The following is a 21681-nucleotide window of genomic DNA, read 5'->3' on the forward strand; positions in this document are numbered from 1 at the left end:
TGCTGCTTCTGATAAAGAATTGCACCTAAACCAACCAATGAGGCATCACAGTAAACCACATATGGTCTTCGAAAATCTGGAAAAGCCATGATTGGTGCTCTTGAAAAAGCAATCAATCAGGTCTTCTAAAACTCCTTGTCGATGTCTGATCTCCTGTTAAGATGGCTTCTGACCACCTTTCTTCTTAATAGTTGACTTAACTGATTCCCCTTCTTTACCCTTAAACAAATCATAGAGTGGTTTTGCATGCCGGCTGAAGTCTGATATGTACTTCCTTTAGTATCCCAACAAACCTAACATCTTCTTCAAATCACCAATGTTTGCTGGTTTGTTTTCTTTCAGCCTACTTATTGCGTGAATATCTGTCTTGTCTACTTGGCAACCCTCAACCGAGATCATCTGACTAAAAAATCTCACAAAAAAATTCCTCACGCTGAAAACAACATACATTTAGCCGGTTTAAGCTTCATTCTGTTTTTCCTTAGCGTTTGAAGTACTCGATGAACGTCTTCTATGTGTTGATCTCAATTTTTACTCAATACCAGAATGTCATCGAGGTATGGGATACAGATTTCGTCATGCAAATCAGACAAGGTTTCTCACATTTACTCCTGGAATGCACTCGGTGCCCTTGTCAAACTAAAAGGAATCCTCAATCACTCATATAGGCTCCATGGTGTTAAAAATGTGGTTTTGAGAATTGAACTTTCATCCAAAAACCCTTGATGATATGCTTTGCCTTGATCTAAACATGAAAACCAGGAATGTTTGCCAAGAATGTTCAAGGCATCATGTATTCTGGGAATCTCTAAAGCTTTGGGAACTTTGGGACAGAACAGTTTCATGTGTAAAGATACCTGTTTGAATGTTAGTGATCATGTGATGTCCACTAACATTGCGAATAGGCAGAAGACGGATGTTGATCCAGATGGTCCTCCCAAAGCTTCAGAGATTTCTCAGCCATCTGGGTGAACTTGGTCACCGTCAGGTCTAAACAACACAAGCTGTCTTGTAACCTGTGAGAGGACCTTGCCCTTTACCATCCTGGTAGTTCCCTTTGGTATCATGATCTTGTCACTTACCTCCACTAGACCATTATCCTTCCTTTGAAGTATGGACAATTCCTCTGTATCTACATTGGTATCATTGAAAAGTTCAGCAACTTTGTTATACAAGGAAAATTCTAAAATTACAACTCTGTAATATCCCTTACCTATTTAACAGGCAAATTGCTTCTTAGTCAATCAACCCCCAATTTGTTAATTTGAGCCTCGGTGTCTCAAAGTACCTCAACATCTTTATCATCAAACTTAACAGAGACAATACATTTCTTCCCAACAAACTGACTAATTCACTCATAATCATTCATACTTATTCCATACACAGTACGCTGTAATTTCTGTTTAGCAACCTCATGCTCACTATTTTCATTCAATTACCATATGGATTTACTTTGTACAACAAATCCACTACATGCATTTACAAACACATTTTGTGAAATGTTCAAATTTCAAACAAACTTTGTCATAAAAGCTGTGTGTATTAAGGATTAAATATGTTTTTGAAAATTACTTTTTAATGCCATCAATTTTAAGATGATTAAATAAAGGAAATTACCAACATGTCAACATAATCATAATCCAAACTCAAATTCCATAAAACTAGGCCAAAATGTGAACAAAAGAAACATGAATTTGTGTGAAGAAGTCTATATCGTTATCCACGTTTGAGAAAATCATGTTTATTCTGATCAGGTCAGACCATCACACCAGTATATATCCAGATTAACACCCCTGTCACATTGACCTGTCCGGCTGATGACCAGGCAACAAACCTCAATTGGACGGGACCTGGAGATACCCTGTATGTCACAGGAACTACAGCTGAAGCTGTTGTTGATGAGCAGGGTAAACCACGGATATCTGCGAGTCACATAGGGGGGAGTTATAGACTCACATTTACAGAGTTCCAGTCGCGTGACATCGGGATATATAGATGTATGGTTGACGGGACAGTGGCTCTACAGATGGTCATTGTACAAGGTATGTATACGGATGTGTCACACAAGAAAAATTCAGTCCAGGGACACTGGGATATATACATATACAGTGGGGCTACATATGGCCATTGTACAACGTATGTATATGAGTGTCACACAGGAAATTTTAGTCCTGGGACAATGGGATATATATATGTACTGTGGACAGATCAGCCCCATATGTATGACAGCATGTTACATCTGGGAATGCACAATGTGATATGATGGATGCTATAAACGCCAGCAATATTTTACACCAGAATTCTGTTCAAGCTAATATCGCACAATACATTCAAAGGAAAAACACTCTTGTAATTTCCTACAGTTACCCCGAGCCCATTGCATCCAAATGTAAATGATGTTAGAACTTGTCCTCCGTCAGCTTGTTCTTGTTCTACCTCTACTTGTAACTATGGTCCAACTTGGCACATAGTAACTGGTTATTTAAACATTATTCAAAATGTTATGTTATGACAGCTTTTCATAAAGGGTCCTAAATATCATGAACCCCGGTCCTTAATTGGAATGTGAATTTCGAAATTCTTATGGATTCCGATGAAAACTATCCTAGAGAATGAGTGAAACGAGAGCATGCGGTGTTGAACTCACTTGTGAGTTAAAATAATTTGGTCTGTCATACAGAAAAGAATTAGCAGCTTGAAATCTTAAATGAAAACAAGAGGCTCAAGGGGCCTGCATCGCTCACCTAACTAGTTTTTCAGTCATTTAATAGAGACTTTCAATGTGACAAATAATTTCTGATATAATTTCCCAGTTGGATCCTGCCCATGTGGTCAAACAGAAATCAGATTCACTATTCATAACAATTGCTTCAGACCAAACTTGAACAATACCTTTGTATGGCAGAAGGGCTTGTAAGAACGAACATTTCCCAAATTGGATCTACCTCTCCCGCCCAAGGGACCTTATGGAAGAGTAGAAATAATGTTTGCAAAATGTCCCTTTTTGGGCCCATACTTTAGACCCTGAAAATCATTCCTTACTTCCTTACACAAACTTGGTGTCCCTTCATCCAAAGATACATCTGACCAAATTGGAGCAAAATCGTTCCTACTGGAGGATTAGGATTTCAAAGAATTTACTTTATTTCCCCCTATTGGGCCAAGCCCCTCCTGCCTCACAATGCCAAGGACTACTGCTTCTACAAAAATGATCCCCATTCTGCCAACAATGCTCCAGACCAAGGTTTTGCTATAATCCAATCATTCTTACAAGAAGAGTAGGATTTTAAAGAATTTGCTTCATTTCCCTTTACTGGGCCCACCCTGTTCTGCCCCATAGTGCCAATTAAGCCATTGGCAAAATCTAGGAAGTGATTCCCCTGCACCAATGAATGCTTCACACCAAATGTGGGCAATTCAATTATTCTTGCAGGAGAAATTGCTCTTTTTACCTTTTAGACCCAGGCCCTCCCATCCCAAGTGTGTTAGACCTAACACTACTCAAGATTGATTTCCTTCCATCCAAGAATACTTTAGACCAAATTTCATTCTGCCATTCCTACAAGAGGAGTAGGGGGTTTTAGAATTTACTCTAATTCCCTTATATGGCCCTGCCCCTCCCACTCCAGGGAGGCTTTTAGTTGATAAAAGATTGATTCCATTTCACCTAAGAATCCTTCAGACCAAATTCAGGTTATATCAATTTATTTCTTAAGGAATAAAATTATTTAGAAGAATTAATTCTATTTCCCCAAGTAGACCCCATCCTTCCGCCCCAGGGGCAGAGACCTTCTATTTACATAAGACTGATTCCGATATAGGTTTTAGGGCAAATTAAGGCAATATCCATTCATTCCTACAGAAGGTGAAGGATTTTAAAGAATTTAATGTAATTTTCCTTCTTTCGTCCTGCTCCTCAAGGCCCCAAGTGGTCGAGGCCTAACTTTTATATAAGATTGATTTTCCTTCACACAAGCATGCTTCAGACCACATTTTGGTAATGTCTCTTTATTTCTACAGAAGGAGTAGGATATTAAAGAACTTGTGGCATTTCCCCTGTTGCGCCCCAGTCCTCTGGACCATGTGGTTGGTTGGTTGACAGGGTGTCCGTCTCCAAAACTCTTCCCATGTAAGGGTATTGTCTCACCGGTGAGCATCAGTGGTCTGACGACGTGAGCAGGTGACCTGTATCTCCCCTCAGTAGATAGAAACTGTCTGTAGTGGTGATTGGTTGATTATACTAGTTTCTGTAGATGGTTCCAGGGCCTGATATAATGCCTTATCTTAACTCTAGCGTTTGAAACGTGTCCAGAAGTTGAAAGGAAGAGTTGAGAGTTGCGGGCCTTTCTAGATTTGGTTTCTGTTATAGTAATTTTGAAGTCCGTCAAATGCCTTAAAATAATTGTATAAATTAACACTATCCCATGACCCCTGGAAGGATGTTTTCACGCCTACTCTTTTTACGAAAAGCCGCAGAGGGATCTTTAGCATGCGAAAGTGGAAGAACTCGTATGGTCCACCAAACTATGATTGGTGGTTAGTGGATAGATCGTTGCAGGTGTAATTATAACAAATAATTTATTTTGGGATTGTCACATCTTTAAACCTTTCCAATCATACCGACTAAGGTACTTGATCACTTAACAAATGTCTATTGCTTTCTGATAATCCTCTCCATTCCGGCTGCATACGTCTGACTTTTTACAAGTATATATGAGATTTGTGTGAATGTACTGATTTAGAAGGGTTATGAGAGATTATGGCAATATAAGTTAAGTTTCAGATAACCTAGAATTTAACTAATATCAACAATTTCAAAAAAGGTCTTTAGACTTGTGGCATGTTGTGAGAAGACAGAAGGTCAATGCAGTCCAATAAAAATGTTTAACGGTGAATGGCTCATCACATCCTATGCATTGAATTTTATCTTTGCCTTTCAACATATGAATGTGCAAGGTATGTATGGCCAATGTGAAGACGGGAAAGGATAATTTCATCTCTGTGGTTGTTTCTATAGCCTGGAGACCATTCACCGATAACAGGTTTAACAGAGTGCAATTTGTTATTGGTAAAGGTATTCCATTCCTCCTGCCACTGAGCTTTTTAAATTTGTTTAATAAATGGTTTAAAATCAGTAAAATGAAGTTTAAAAACAACAGGTGGTATGGATAAAGCTTCCATTGAGGCACAATCTGCTTTTCATTGCCTTGTATTCCCATGTGCCCTGGAACTCAGTAAAAAGCAATTTGAAAGTTAAAGGCAAGTTCATAATATAGTATTAATGTATTACAAATTTAAATATAATTTTGATATTTCTATTACTAAGACTTTGTAGTACAGAAAGAGAGTCTGAATGGATTATAGTTCTCATTTCTTTGTTTGTTTGAACATCTTCAAGGGTGAGGTAGATAGCTTGAACTTCCACCGAGAATATTGACCCATTGTGAAACCATGGTCTCGGCAACTTTATAATTATCTTTTGAAACATCTGTATATAAATGTAGAAATGTTTCATATTTTACTGCAATTTCGAGAAGGTGAATGAAAGGTGTAACTGTCTGTCTCTGATTTAACCATTTCATGAAGTGAAAAGTCAACTTCAGATGAATTCAGGAACCAGGGTGGAATGTCTATCGTTCCAAATGTCTGAATTTGGTCAATATCAATATATGTGTTATGTAAAACAGTGGAAATTTGAATTCCAAATGGTCGAATGGTATTTGGTTTGTTTTGAAAGAAGGTTTTATAGTTTAGATCAAATACAAGTGAAAAGGAAGGATGTGAAGGATTTGACTTTAGCTGAATGGTGTATTGCAAAGCCAATTTATTTTGATGGCTATACAATGATGTTTCATTAGCTTCTACACAGAAGCTTGCTGTAGGTGTGGTCTTAAAAGCTTTGAGAGTGAGTCTGAGACCCTGGTGATGAACAGTGTCTAATAATTTCAGATATGAAGGTCTAGCAGACCCATACACAATGGAACCGTAGTCTTATATTGATCTAATGAGAGCTCTATAAAGTCTTAGCGAAACTTTTTTATCAGCTCCCCAACCATTGTGGGACACAACCTTTAGAATATTCAGTGCCTTAAGCCATTTGGCTTTAAGGCATTTTATGTGTGGAAGGAACAACAATTTCCTGTCGAATATTACAACTAAGAATTTGGTTTGCTCAACAACCGGAATGGGTACACCACATGTTGTTTCTGCATTTGACAAAAAAGCATACAAACTGTTTTTGATTGTGAAATTTTTTGTAGTCAATTTAGGTACTGTTGTAGTTGTTTTTCGATGGTATTCACATGCTTAGATCAAAAGCATACAATGAAGTCATCAACATAAAGAGCTTCCTCCATTGAAGGGAATAATGATTTGACAATACTGTTAATTTTAAGTCCAAAAAGTGTAAAGGAGAGAATGCTGCCTTGTGGTACACCCATTCTCTGCTGAAAATAAAATGAAATAATACCTATATCATGCAGATCTTTCTTCATGCCCTATTTCCATGTTGTGCTGTACGCCTTTTTCAAATTGAAGAAAACAGCAACCAAGTGTTCCTTCTTTAGACAAGAGGCCCAAGGGGCCTTACCGGTCACCTGAGGAATATATATCAATAATCTGGGGGTTTTAAAATGTTGCAAAAATGTAACAACACTTGTGCAGGACCATGTGTAAAACATCTTTACCAAGTTTGAACATGACCCACCCGATGGTTCTTGAGAGGAAGTCCGTAATGTCTTAGCCAAACAGAGGCCAGGGTGGCCATCTTGGATTTTTAATCGCCCCAAAAAGTTAAAACAGGACCTTGTGTAGAACATTCGTATCAAGTTTCCCCTTTTTCCTCCTCTTGTGGCCCCTATTGGAACCACGCCTTTTTTCTTTGCAAACATGAAGCGGCTTCCCATGGGGATGCTTTGTGCCAAGTTTGGTCAAAATCCATCTACTGGTTCTTGAGAAGTAGTCATTTAATGAAGGCTTTTACATATGTCCCCTTTTACACCCCTTATGGGCCCCAAAGGTGACATAATCACTTTTTTCAACATAATTTCATATGTCCTTCACTAAGGGATGCTTTCTACCAAATTTGGTTGAAATTGGTCAAAGTTGAATTGTTGACCCTTTTGAGCGCCCCCTCGTGGAGCCGTTTTTCACCCGATTTTTTTGCATTCGCAAACTTTGTAGACCTGGCCATAAGGACTCTAAATATCAAATATGAATTTAATCTGACTGTTGGTTCAGGAGAAGAAGATTTTTAAAGATTTACCTAATTTTACACCCTTTTTTCCCCTTCCTGAAGCCCCTATTGGGGCCATGCCCTTTTTCTTTGCAAACTTGAAATGTGAAAAGTTAACGACGCACGACGCATGACGCATGACGACAGACAAATCAAGTCAAACCAAATGATCATTGGTACCTCGCTTAGAACTAAAACCGCTCTGCATGGGTGATATTGTGTGATTGGATTCCAGATACCAAATAAATCTTCAATTATCATTTGCTATAGAGTTTTACAAATGCAACTCGTGAGTGATATTGGGCGGTAACTGGATTGATCTGTCATATCTTTACCCTGTTTGGGGATAGGAATCACATTTGCTTTTTTCAATGACTTCGGGACATTACCTGATCTTAAAATATAACTAAAAATATCTAATAATGACTGATAGATGTTTTAGGAACTGATAGTGAAGATCATCAGGTCCTGTTGCAGAGTCATGTGATTTTTTCAACGATTCTCGAAGTTCTAACATTGTGAAAGGTTGGTTGTTTCATTGTTTTTTTTCTGATTCTGTTTTGATGGTGATGGTGGTGGTTGTGATGACTGTTGAAGAAGACTTTGATGAAGCAGACTGAAGGCCAGCAAAACTGTCACACGCCATGTCAGTCTGTGGACCTGCATCAGAATGATAACCACATTTCTGGCAACCAAAGCATCTCAGTGGATTTGGAATGTAAACATCCACACCAACACTCGAAGCCAACCTTTACATGTTTTGGTAAAATTTGGGTGTTAAAAGTAAGAACGAAAGTGTTGGTGTCAAAGATACTGCCATCTCGCTTCACCCTTATCCGTTTAACATGGTAGACTTTCTGTTGTTTTTCCTTGAAATAACTGATGATGTTCTCCTCGCTCTCTGCCTGAAGAGATGTACAGCGTATAATGCCTTTTTATGTGTTCAGGGAGGAATGAGGGACAACCTGCACAGTTCTATCAAAAAACATTCCTAAGAGGTTCCTGGCCTGTTGCTGGCAGATAACTTCCACCAGGAGTTTTTAACACTCTTTGGAGTAACGCATGTTGACAGGATGGCCTTTTCTATGACGAATGGTGAAATGGATGACATTGGTTTATCCTTTTCCAATGATCATATTACGATAAATTGGTTGAAATCATGGTCATCTTCTGATGAAGGATAAGGTCGTTTGTTTTGATTTTTTTTGTGCCTATAGTTAGGTGTATATATTTTCATTACCCGTGCCCTCACCCACCTCGGAGCCCAACAAGGGGACACTTCTAACGGTATGGATCTCTAATACACAAGTGCCAAGGATACATGGATAGTACACTAGAAAGAATAGGAGTCTCTCAATTGGTCCTTAAGCCACCACCTTCTGGGATACAACTGTAAAATAAAAAGAAATACAAATACTGATGGGTATGCAGTTGAGTGAAATAAAAAGGAAAAACTGAACACTTGGCACATATAGTTGACCCAAGGCTTTGCATGACCAGCTGATTGATCATTGATGGTCGCAGTTATCACCAGTCTAACATAGAAAGGGGCCAAAGTGATGTATTGTATGTAACACAGTGGCATTACAACACATAACTGTTGGCAATAGTCATGTTTATTTAGATGTTAGAGAATAGTCATGTACGAAGCAATCTATGACCGTGCAGTCGGGTGTCCAAACCCCTTCTCTGCTATCCCCAGAATCTAACTTCTTTTTATCTCATCTTGACCGATTTTGTCTCGCTATCACCTTATATGGACCTCATTTGTTGAAAGCTGATGTGATTGTTGAAGTATAACTATTCACACTCGAGATGTGAGGTTGAGATTCCCCATGCTTAGTTTGTTACTGGAAATAGCCCTTGATAATTACTCTAACACCTAGTGGTCACTGTCCGAATGGGCAATTGCATAAGTTAAATTATCAAGTAAGCTACGCCCGTTCCATCTGATAGTATAATGTGCACCACATGCTCTACCAACCTTGAGCTACTCCTCGACTATCACCAGTAATATTCAGCCTATATAACTGATCTACTACAGAACCATGACTTAGACAGAGGGTCTTACTTCCCAATTCAAATCCTATAATAAATTGAATAAATTAATGTATAAATATCAATACCTTATTGTGTAACAGGGAAGGCCATGCAAGATTGCTTGAGAATAAAGCGCAAACCTCATAACCACCGCTCAACCACCAGGATCCTTTCTCCCAGTACTAATGGGACGCAACCTCTTTTTAGTGGACTTTTACCACATTGAGTTGGGCACAGCAGATAAAATCTAACTTCTATCCGCAGGGGAAGGGGATAGATGGTTGCATTATGTTTAAGTGACTATGTGTTTAGCAGGAGTAATGTTTAATTTGAAATTTTAATTTGAACCAGTTACATTTGAGTATAGGTAGATAGGAATTAGGTTGTATACTATTATATACATCCCGCGATTTGAGTAGACATATTACTTATATATTTATATAGGATGGGTAGGGGTGGTGAGGAGTGGGGAGGTCCTGTATAGTGTTGTGTTGTATGTATGGTTGTATTGAATATAATTGTGTGAGATTCTAGATTTCGAGATCGCAAGAATTGGTGTTGTGTTTGCTCTTTACACTGTAGCCTTGTTACAGTTGAATAAACAGTTATGTAGGAAACATATTAAGAACTGTTAATCCCCATTACCCTACCTAAGATGGTGCCATATGCTACAATCCAGGGTAGAAAACCTGAATCCGACTGCAAACCAGTCCATGACTGTTCTATCCCTTTATATTTAATCTATACTGATCTCAGGGCTTTACTTATGCCTGTTGTTTTATTTGTGTTTAGTTTCAGCACCAACCATTCCTCTCAGAAACCTAAGGACACAACTGCCTTAGCTGTATGTGTGTAGACTGTTTTTACAAATGTATATGCGTGGATGTGGGGGGTCAGTAAGGCACCAAATCAGTGACAGAGGATCAGTATAGTAATCCTCTCACACAAAATTACTCATAGAAGTACTCAAAAAGTACATATATATATCATAAAAAGTACATTTGAATGCCTCAAAAGCATAATTATTTACCATTTTTTCTTTATATCTAACTTTGTTGTTTTTCCTTCCTTTAATAAGAACATATTTGAAATCTAAAGATTTAAGTTAGATAACTCCAACACTGAAACTCTCAAATTAACAGATTTCAAATAATATGGCCCTTAATCTGTCAGCATTATTTTTAAGTCATATATTATAAACTGTATAAAATCTGTAATGATTGTAATGAACAATAGTTAGCTCACACAAATAAATGTTGCAAAAGTAAATTATTTCAATGTAATTGTGTATAATTAACCTCATTGAAGGTTAGATATTTACGATGCCAATTTTCAACCACCTGATGAAAATTTAATTTTCACCCATATTAAGTAAATTTTTGATTTGGATGTCCCATGCTTGTTTCAGCTTGAGATCAGTCAGTTGTACATCATAATATGAACCACTACAAGCTTTAACTCAGATAAACATATATGATTGTTGTCAGTATGTTGTTTACTTTTATGAACGTTTACATGTACAAGACCACAACATGTAGTGATTTTCTTTCCTCAGTTTGAACTGAATTGTTTCCAGAAACATCGAAAAATATATCATACAAGCTGTTGTAAACCGACGAAAGAAAACATCATAGACTATAAATGTTCAACTCCTAATCGGTAGCTAGCTAACTCGTACCCATTCCATCTCCACCCTCTCGTACCCATAGAAATGGCAGAACTTGCACCAGGCTTTTGGCGATTCCATGCCATTATTTTCAAGTCTGTTACAAGTATGAGGACAGCATTTGTACCCATGACTGGACTTGGAGAGAGCTAATTCAACTAGTTCGTTGATCCTCTTCAATAAATCATGAAAACACAAGCCATTTTTCCAGTGAAAAATAAAAAAACAACATGGTCATATCTATATCAGAATATCTGGAGCCAAGGTTGAATCTAAATTAAAAACACTCAAATCATGTTCCCGCGATAAATTTCATTGGTTGACGAAATTGATACGTATTTCCTAGAGTTCATTGAGGTATTGTGGAAATAATGGCATTTTTACACACTGATATAGTAAGGATTTTGCTAGTTAATATATATTGTGTGGTTGAATACACCAGTTTTGCTAAATGACATGATCTCAAACATTGCGAAGTGCTTAGATTCAAGATGTGACATGATAGCCGAAAAAAAGGAGGTAAACAACGAAGAATTTTATTTCACATTGATGTTGTCAAAATAATTGTTTTGTTAAGAATTTGTAAGACAAATTCAGATTTGGTCAAAGACCCCTGACAATGGGTCAACGGTCCCTATAGTCTTGTACCAATCTGTTGTTTTGGGCAACACATTAGAGATTTGCACAGCATATGGCCTTGAATACTGACACGTCTGTACATACCAAAAGTCAATTGTCCACTAAAAACCCACACAGATATACGTATAACGTCACATAGGTAAACAGGACATGCGTACACAACATATATACATGCACAAATAGTTAAGCAGAAGACGGGGGAAAAAACTACGTGATACACCAATAATGGCGGCACAGAATTAGTAAAAATTGACCCTATTACTTATATATATTTGTAATGAAGAAATGTGTAATTTACTGACCAAAGGTGTATGTTTTATCAATACTGTTATCTACTAATTTTAATATTTTTTTGAAATGCTGCTATATAATCTAGAGTAAAAAAAAGACTTGAGTGCCCTTTTTGTACCAAAAATGAAAAAACATATATGTTTTATTTTTTAGATGCTACAATATCATTTCTTCATTTGTAGAACACTAAACATGGACATGCTGATAGTAAGATGTTAGATATTATATATACAAAGCAAGGAATCATATTGAATACATTGGGAACTAGAGATAAAAGTGGGACGGATTGTGAGAAAGAACATGCTCTTTGTACATTTTGTGAATATTCTGAAGGTCAAAAATACAACTTTCTATTGGAGTTCATTTGTAATTATCTGCTAAAACATCTTCAAACAGTATAAGAAAAATTACCCAAGAGTAATTTGGAATTTTGTTCAAAGTAATTAGAACTGATTGACAATATTGTTATGTATTTTTAGGTAAAAATGAGCAGTGGGGGAAATCTTTTTTGGATTAAGGTGTTATTAAGTGAAATGAAATAATATGCTTTGTTTTATTAGTACAAAGGGGCTGTCAATCACACTAATAACCCACTAAAGTGAATTTTCTACTTTTAAAATGGCCGTCATGTTCCCTGTTAACTAAAATGAGAAATGTTCTGACAACTGCTGAATGAATATTCAAACATGAATGCTAAATAAGATTTAATTCTGTTTACAAATTCAGACTTAAGTAATACCACGTTTGAATTTTCCAGGTAGTGATAAGCCAGTTTATTTTGCCAATACTTGACTTAATTTGTAATGTCTAACAAAAATATGGGACTTGAGAAGTGTTTGATAAGAATGAAATTATTTATGGTTATATTCTTTAAAACAGTTTTTCTTTTATTGTTTGCTGATAGTAAGATATTGATAGGAGACATTAACACTCATGCCTGTGTACTAGGCCTTTGAAGGGAGCTGCGATTTTGCAGATTCGTCTGAGCAAATCATTATGATTATTATGAAAATCTTTTTCAACTCTTAAAACAAACCTGTATATCACTTGAACGTTAAATAAATATGACTATTGTGGATGCTTGGTATTACTGAAATGTCAAGAAATTGGAGGCAAAAAATTGAAAATTTGCTGGAATAAATGAAACAACCCCTCATTGAGGACGATAGTGTCTTACAGACTATCTCTTAAGGCAATGATAGTAAGGCTACTCTGGACTTTAACAAACGAACATTAATGTTCGTTTAAAATGTTTCCTGAGAAATCTTATTTATTTTTTACCTTACATAACATATCCTTAAATGGATACAATACATCCAGCTGTTAATGATCATGATATATTTCAATTAGAATTGAAATCGGAAATTACCTTTTCCACAATATCTGAACAAAATTATATAACGTATAGATCTAAAACAAGCTGTACCACATTGTTGGTATTATTTAAGATCAAAGTAAATTTTCTATACGACGTCCAACCATAACTGTAAATGCTGAAAAAAAACTGAATACATCAACTAAATAAAACTAAAATGCTGTTACTCAAGAACTGTTTAAACTAGTGACCTCAGTTTTGATCATATTTTGTAAATTTAAAAGAAAAATACTGGAATCATAGATCAACTTCCGGTAGGGACAAAGTTCAAAAGTGTTATTTTCAGCTACAAAATTTGACAAACTTCTTCTCAAGTTTTGCAAAGCCTTGACTCTTGATATTTCATTAGTAAGATGTCTGTTTAATTATCCATCAAGTTTGTTAATATAAATGACCTTGACCCACTTTCAAGGTCACAGGGGTCAATTATGTAAAAATCGTTAAATGGTAATTTCTCCATTGTAAAGCTGCTCAAAATCTTCAACTTCGGACATAAATATTCTGTGGACATTTCCTGTCGATTGATATAAGAAAAACGTACCTCAAAATTCAAGTTCTGAAAGGCCTAGAGGCTCTATATTTCACATATATGAAGCAAATGTAACTGGCAACAAAGTTTGATAATATAAAGGACCTTGACTTACTTTCAAGGTCACAGGGGTCAAATATATTTGAACCTTAAAAATTCTTTAATTTATTTTGATGTAGTTGTACTTCCTTAACGTTTTAAAATAGAAAGTTTGTCTTTGGACATGTTATAGATATTAACAAACAAAGAAACTTTCTCATATATTATTATCAGGAAAAATGTCAACTTCCGGTTTCCAAAAGGGGCCAAAGTTCAGATATACAAAATAGGGTACCAGTGTTCAGCAATCTTCTTGTAGAGTTGCTCAAGGTCTAGAGAACTAATGTTGGGGATATATTGAGCATCAGGTGTTACGTTATAAGGATTGCAAATATGAATAACCTTGACCGACATTTAAGATCACAGGGGTCAAATATGTTTGAACCTTTAAAAATGTATTTCTTTGTTATTATGTAGTTATATCTCCTTAACATTTCAAGATACGAAGTTCATCTTTGGATATGTTGTAGAGATTAGCAAACAAAGAAAATTGTGTTATGAGGAAAAATGTCAACTTCCGGTTTCCGGAGGGGGTCAAAGTTGAATTCATTGTTGAAAAGTACAATATAGGGTACTAGTGTTAAACAGTCTTCTTCTCAAGTTCCACAAGGTGTAAAGCACTAGTAGTTCGTATATACTGATCTATAGGTGTTGTTTTATAACATTTGCAATTATGAATAACCTTGACTAACATTCAAGGTCACAGGTGTCAAATGTATATGAAATCTTCAAACATCTTTGATCAAACAAAAAGCAAGGATGAACTGATATTAAGCATGCTGGGAAGAAGGACTACCATTTTTGTCCTGACTAAGAGTTGTTATTTTCTAAGTTGGTCGGAAATCCAAGATGGCTGCCATGACTGCCATTTTGAAAATGAATGTTTTTGAACTGATCAGGTCAGTTTGTGGAATTCTGTTTAGGTTTGCGTAAATGAAGCTGAGATTAACTTAAACTAGTGCTGTATTTTGGGAGTCTGCCTGATATCCAAGATTGTCGCCAAAGAAATGAAAAGCCCGCAAAATTGTTAGAAACAATTTCTAGTTATTTATTTGATTTGTCCTTTAGTCCTTCTTCATAGAAATTGATGCAGTTTTTGTATATCGCATTGTCGGCAGTTTACAATGTAGAAAGAAACATATGAAATTTTTAACAGTAAATAAACAATACAGAAAAGCTGAAGCAGACATACTGACATACTGATTACTGCAAATTTTGCTCTAAAAGGTGAAAAAGTTTGGGGAAAATTTCCTTTTTACCGTCCTCCTGGAAATGTTACTTGGCCTTTTTTCGGGAGAACATACAGAGACAATACGTTAACGCAATGAATTAGTTTATACCATTGTAAGATTATGATCTATGACGTCATTGCGGTCATACAGTACTTTTCAGACAAACTTGAAAATTTTACAATGACACTTTCAATCAATGTCCTATCTTCATTTTTCAGACTTTGATCACCTCTTTTGCCAGTCAAAAGACCATTGAGTCAAAAACGCCAGAACGATAAGAATTGGAAATAAAGCAATAAGAACAGGCTTCATCAAATGGAAATAGAATATTTGCCAGTTAGATCATCATGTCGACCATAAAACTTCCCTCAAATCTTCATCAATCTGCTCTCTTGAAACCCTGCCATTCTCTTTGAGATATTGGGAATAGGCCTTTGAATATCGAATCAACGGCAACAAGTAGATGCCTTAGGTTGGAGATATTATATATACATATATATTAAATAATCTGTGATACACGTGGGAGGTACATGTAACGTAAAGAAAATAAACCAATAATTAAATTTGATTGATTAATCATGTCACCAACATTCCCTGTCCTATAGATATACCAAACTTCATTATCATATAGAAATAATAGAACTGATATTACAGATATTACGAAGATTGAATTGTATTATCAACTGCGTTCTGCTTATATTTAAGGTGTGACATCAGCCAGTCCAGTATACACCAGACAGGGAGGAAATGTAACATTACAATGTCCCGATACAGGTGGTAGTACATCGTGGTCTGTCACTTCTATTGGATTTATTTACGCTAGCGGAACAGAAATCAACCCGGACACAGCAGACTCAATAAAGACGAGACTTGCTGTTACCAACAAGAGTGGAATCTACAGCCTACAGATCAGTAATGTACAACTGTCAGATGTCAGGGAATACAAATGTAGCATTGGATTATCAGACACATTCTATCATCTACTACTGTACAGTAAGTTATATCAGATTGGTAATACAGACACATTGTATCATCTACTACTGTACAGTAAGTTATATCAGATTGGTAATACAGACACATTGTATCATCTACTACTGTACAGTACATTGTGTCAGATTGGTAATACAGACACATTCTATCATCAACTACTGTACAGTAAGTTAGGTCAGATTGGTAATACAGACACATTCTATCATCTACTACTGTACAGTAAGTTAGGTCAGATTGGTAATACAGACACATTCTATCATCTACTACTGTACAGTAAGTTATATCAGATTGGTAATACAGACACATTCTATCATCTACTACTGTACAGTAAGTTATATCAGATTGGTAATACAGACACATTCTATCATCTACTACTGTACAGTAAGTTATGTCAGATTGGTAATACAGACACATTCTATCATCTACTACTGTACAGTAAGTTATATCAGATTGGTAATACAGACACATTCTGTCATCTACTACTGTACAGTAATTGGTAATACAGACACATTCTACCATCTACTACTGTACAGTAAGTTATATCAGATTGGTAATACAGACACATTCTACCATCTACTACTGTACAGTAAGTTATGTCAGATTGGTAATACAGACACATTGTATTATCTTCTACTGTACAGTAAGTTATATCAGATTGGTACTACAGACACATTCTACCATCTACTACTGTACAGTAAGTTATATCAGATTGGTAATACAGACACATTCTATCATCTACTACTGTACAGTAAGTTATGTCAGATTGGTAATACAGACACATTGTATTATCTTCTACTGTACAGTAAGTTATATCAGATTGGTAATACAGACACATTCTACCATCTACTACTGTACAGTAAGTTATATCAGATTGGTAATACAGACACATTCTACCATCTACTACTGTACAGTAAGTTATATCAGATTGGTAATACAGACACATTCTACCATCTACTACTGTACAGTAAGTTATATCAGATTGGTAATACAGACACATTCTACCATCTACTACTGTACAGTAAGTTATATCAGATTGGTAATACAGACACATTGTATTATCTTCTACTGTACAGTAAGTTATATCAGATTGGTAATACAGACACATTGTATTATCTACTACTGTACAGTAAGTTATATCAGATTGGTAATACAGACACATTCTACTATCTACTACTGTACAGTAAGTTATATCAGATTGGTAATACAGACACATTCTACTATCTACTACTGTACAGTAAGTTATGTCAGATTGGTAATACAGACACATTGTATCATCTACTACTGTACAGTAAGTTATATCAGATTGGTAATACAGACACATTCTACTATCTACTACTGTACAGTAAGTTATATCAGATTGGTAATACAGACACATTCTACTATCTACTACTGTACAGTAAGTTATATCAGATTGGTAATACAGACACATTCTACTATCTACTACTGTACAGTAAGTTATATCAGATTGGTAATACAGACACATTCTACTATCTACTACTGTACAGTAAGTTATATCAGATTGGTAATACAGACACATTCTACTATCTACTACTGTACAGTAAGTTATATCAGATTGGTAATACAGACACATTCTACTATCTACTACTGTACAGTAAGTTATATCAGATTGGTAATACAGACACATTCTACTATCTACTACTGTACAGTAAGTTATGTCAGATTGGTAATACAGACACATTGTATCATCTACTACTCTACAGTAAGTTATGTCAGATTGGTAATACAGACACATTCTACTATCTACTACTGTACAGTAAGTTATATCAGATTGGTAATACAGACACATTCTACTATCTACTACTGTACAGTAAGTTATATCAGATTGGTAATACAGACACATTCTACTATCTACTACTGTACAGTAAGTTATATCAGATTGGTAATACAGACACATTCTACTATCTACTACTGTACAGTAAGTTATATCAGATTGGTAATACAGACACATTCTACTATCTACTACTGTACAGTAAGTTATATCAGATTGGTAATACAGACACATTCTACTATCTACTACTGTACAGTAAGTTATATCAGATTGGTAATACAGACACATTCTACTATCTACTACTGTACAGTAAGTTATATCAGATTGGTAATACAGACACATTCTACTATCTACTACTGTACAGTAAGTTATATCAGATTGGTAATACAGACACATTCTACTATCTACTACTGTACAGTAAGTTATATCAGATTGGTAATACAGACACATTCTACTATCTACTACTGTACAGTAAGTTATATCAGATTGGTAATACAGACACATTCTACTATCTACTACTGTACAGTAAGTTATATCAGATTGGTAATACAGACACATTCTACTATCTACTACTGTACAGTAAGTTATATCAGATTGGTAATACAGACACATTCTACTATCTTCTACTGTACAGTAAGTTATATCAGATTGGTAATACAGACACATTGTATTATCTTCTACTGTACAGTAAGTTATATCAGATTGGTAATACAGACACATTCTACTATCTACTACTGTACAGTAAGTTATATCAGATTGGTAATACAGACACATTGTATTATCTTCTACTGTACAGTAAGTTATATCAGATTGGTAATACAGACACATTCTACTATCTACTACTGTACAGTAAGTTATGTCAGATTGGTAATACAGACACATTCTACTATCTACTACTGTACAGTAAGTTATGTCAGATTGGTAATACAGACACATTGTATTATCTTCTACTGTACAGTAAGTTATGTCAGATTGGTAATACAGACACATTCTATCATCTACTACTGTACAGTAAGTTATATCAGATTGGTAATACAGACACATTCTACTATCTTCTACTGTACAGTAAGTTATATCAGATTGGTAATACAGACACATTCTACTATCTACTACTGTACAGTAAGTTATATCAGATTGGTAATACAGACACATTCTACTATCTACTACTGTACAGTAAGTTATGTCAGATTGGTAACACAGACACATTGTATCATCTACTACTGTACAATAAGTTATGTCAGATTGGTAACACAGACACATTGTATCATCTACTACTGTACAGTAAGTTATATCAGATTGGTAATACAGACACATTCTACTATCTACTACTGTACAGTAAGTTATATCAGATTGGTAATACAGACACATTCTACTATCTACTACTGTACAGTAAGTTATATCAGATTGGTAATACAGACACATTCTACTATCTACTACTGTACAGTAAGTTATATCAGATTGGTAATACAGACACATTCTACTATCTACTACTGTACAGTAAGTTATATCAGATTGGTAATACAGACACATTCTACTATCTACTACTGTACAGTAAGTTATATCAGATTGGTAATACAGACACATTCTACTATCTACTACTGTACAGTAAGTTATATCAGATTGGTAATACAGACACATTCTACTATCTACTACTGTACAGTAAGTTATATCAGATTGGTAATACAGACACATTCTACTATCTACTACTGTACAGTAAGTTATATCAGATTGGTAATACAGACACATTCTACTATCTACTACTGTACAGTAAGTTATATCAGATTGGTAATACAGACACATTCTACTATCTACTACTGTACAGTAAGTTATATCAGATTGGTAATACAGACACATTCTACTATCTACTACTGTACAGTAAGTTATATCAGATTGGTAATACAGACACATTCTACTATCTACTACTGTACAGTAAGTTATATCAGATTGGTAATACAGACACATTCTACTATCTACTACTGTACAGTAAGTTATATCAGATTGGTAATACAGACACATTCTACTATCTACTACTGTACAGTAAGTTATATCAGATTGGTAATACAGACACATTCTACTATCTTCTACTGTACAGTAAGTTATATCAGATTGGTAATACAGACACATTGTATTATCTTCTACTGTACAGTAAGTTATATCAGATTGGTAATACAGACACATTCTACTATCTACTACTGTACAGTAAGTTATATCAGATTGGTAATACAGACACATTGTATTATCTTCTACTGTACAGTAAGTTATATCAGATTGGTAATACAGACACATTCTACTATCTACTACTGTACAGTAAGTTATATCAGATTGGTAATACAGACACATTCTACTATCTACTACTGTACAGTAAGTTATGTCAGATTGGTAATACAGACACATTGTATTATCTTCTACTGTACAGTAAGTTATGTCAGATTGGTAATACAGACACATTGTATTATCTTCTACTGTACAGTAAGTTATATCAGATTGGTAATACAGACACATTCTACTATCTACTACTGTACAGTAAGTTATATCAGATTGGTAATACAGACACATTGTATTATCTTCTACTGTACAGTAAGTTATATCAGATTGGTAATACAGACACATTGTATTATCTACTACTGTACAGTCATGACAACTTTATTGATTCATGTAACAATTTATCGTTAAGTTTTAGTGGTATTTTTATCCTCATTAGAATTTCCTGATCATTATAGATATTTACCCTCTGACTAAATGAATCCTGAGTCACCAATTTCCATAGTTGACCTTGTATATGTTTGACTTATTGTCTTGGCTTATATTTTCACTTTGTGCAGTTCCTCCAGATTTTCCAAAGATAGAAAACACAGTCAGTGTTGAGGGCCAGAACAGAACAGTAGGAATGGAGGATGGAAGTATGACCTTGACATGTAATGCATTTGGTGGTACTCCAGCGTCTAATGTGTCGTGGATTAAAGATGGCGTCATCCTAGTGACATCAGCCAATGCAGTACAGTACAGAAAGGTTTTCACTCGATCTGATGACAGAAATGTCTACATATGTCAGTCTAGAAGTCCAGCCCTGACCAGTCCTCAGACTACAAGTGTGTTGATATACCTAGATTGTGAGTATAGAGTGTGTACACGTGTCAGTCTAGTAGTCCAGTAGTCCAGCCCTGACCAGTCCTCAGACCACCAGTGTGTTGATATACCTAGATTGTGAGTATATATTGTGTCCGTATGTCAGTCTAGTAGTCCAGCCCTCACCAGTCCTCAGACCACCAGTGTGTTGATATACCTAGATTGTGAGTATAGAGTGTGTACACATGTCAGTCTAGTTGCCCAGCCCTGACCAGCCCTCAGACCATACTGATCATACTAAGAAAAAAGCGTAGTGTATCAAATTCATGGCCTGCAACCCGTTAATTACAAAATTATTGCCCTTTGTTAAAATTTTGGGGAACTTTCACTTTTTTATGATGGTATTTATATAATTTGCTTATAATCTGCAATTGCAATATCAATATGAATCTTTTGACAAACATTCATTTATATTTATTTATTTGATTAGGTACCAGACATAACCTGAATACTTTTTTTTTCAAATGGTGATACTTACATGTACATCATTTGCATATGATCAATTCATTGCAATATTCAATTGAATCTTTTTGCTGACAAACATACTTTTGTACAGCAAAAAACAATTCCCATATTTAAAGCATTTTAATGTAATTAGCAATCATGTAAATATTTTATTGAATATTCTTTGAAATCAAATTATTCATCCGCTTCCTTACATAATTGTATAT

The 21681-nt window shown here is 35.4% G+C and overlaps 1 protein-coding gene across 1 annotated transcript; it reads left to right on the forward strand.

The window, feature by feature from the left end:
* Positions 1-777: 777 nt before the first annotated feature.
* On the forward strand, positions 778-20994 carry LOC132561583 (protein turtle homolog B-like; the record flags this gene model as incomplete). The annotated part of the gene is made up of 4 exons (XM_060226278.1): positions 778-847; positions 1755-2042; positions 15811-16098; positions 20707-20994. Coding segments are annotated over exons 1-4 (934 nt in total), but the record flags the coding sequence as incomplete, so codon positions are not given.
* Positions 20995-21681: the final 687 nt, after the last annotated feature.

The sequence above is a fragment of the Ylistrum balloti genome, unplaced genomic scaffold (genome assembly GCF_031769215.1).
Source record: "Ylistrum balloti isolate Yb309-2 unplaced genomic scaffold, AGI_CSIRO_Ybal_v1 Utg371228, whole genome shotgun sequence".
Classification (NCBI taxonomy): domain Eukaryota; kingdom Metazoa; phylum Mollusca; class Bivalvia; order Pectinida; family Pectinidae; genus Ylistrum; species Ylistrum balloti.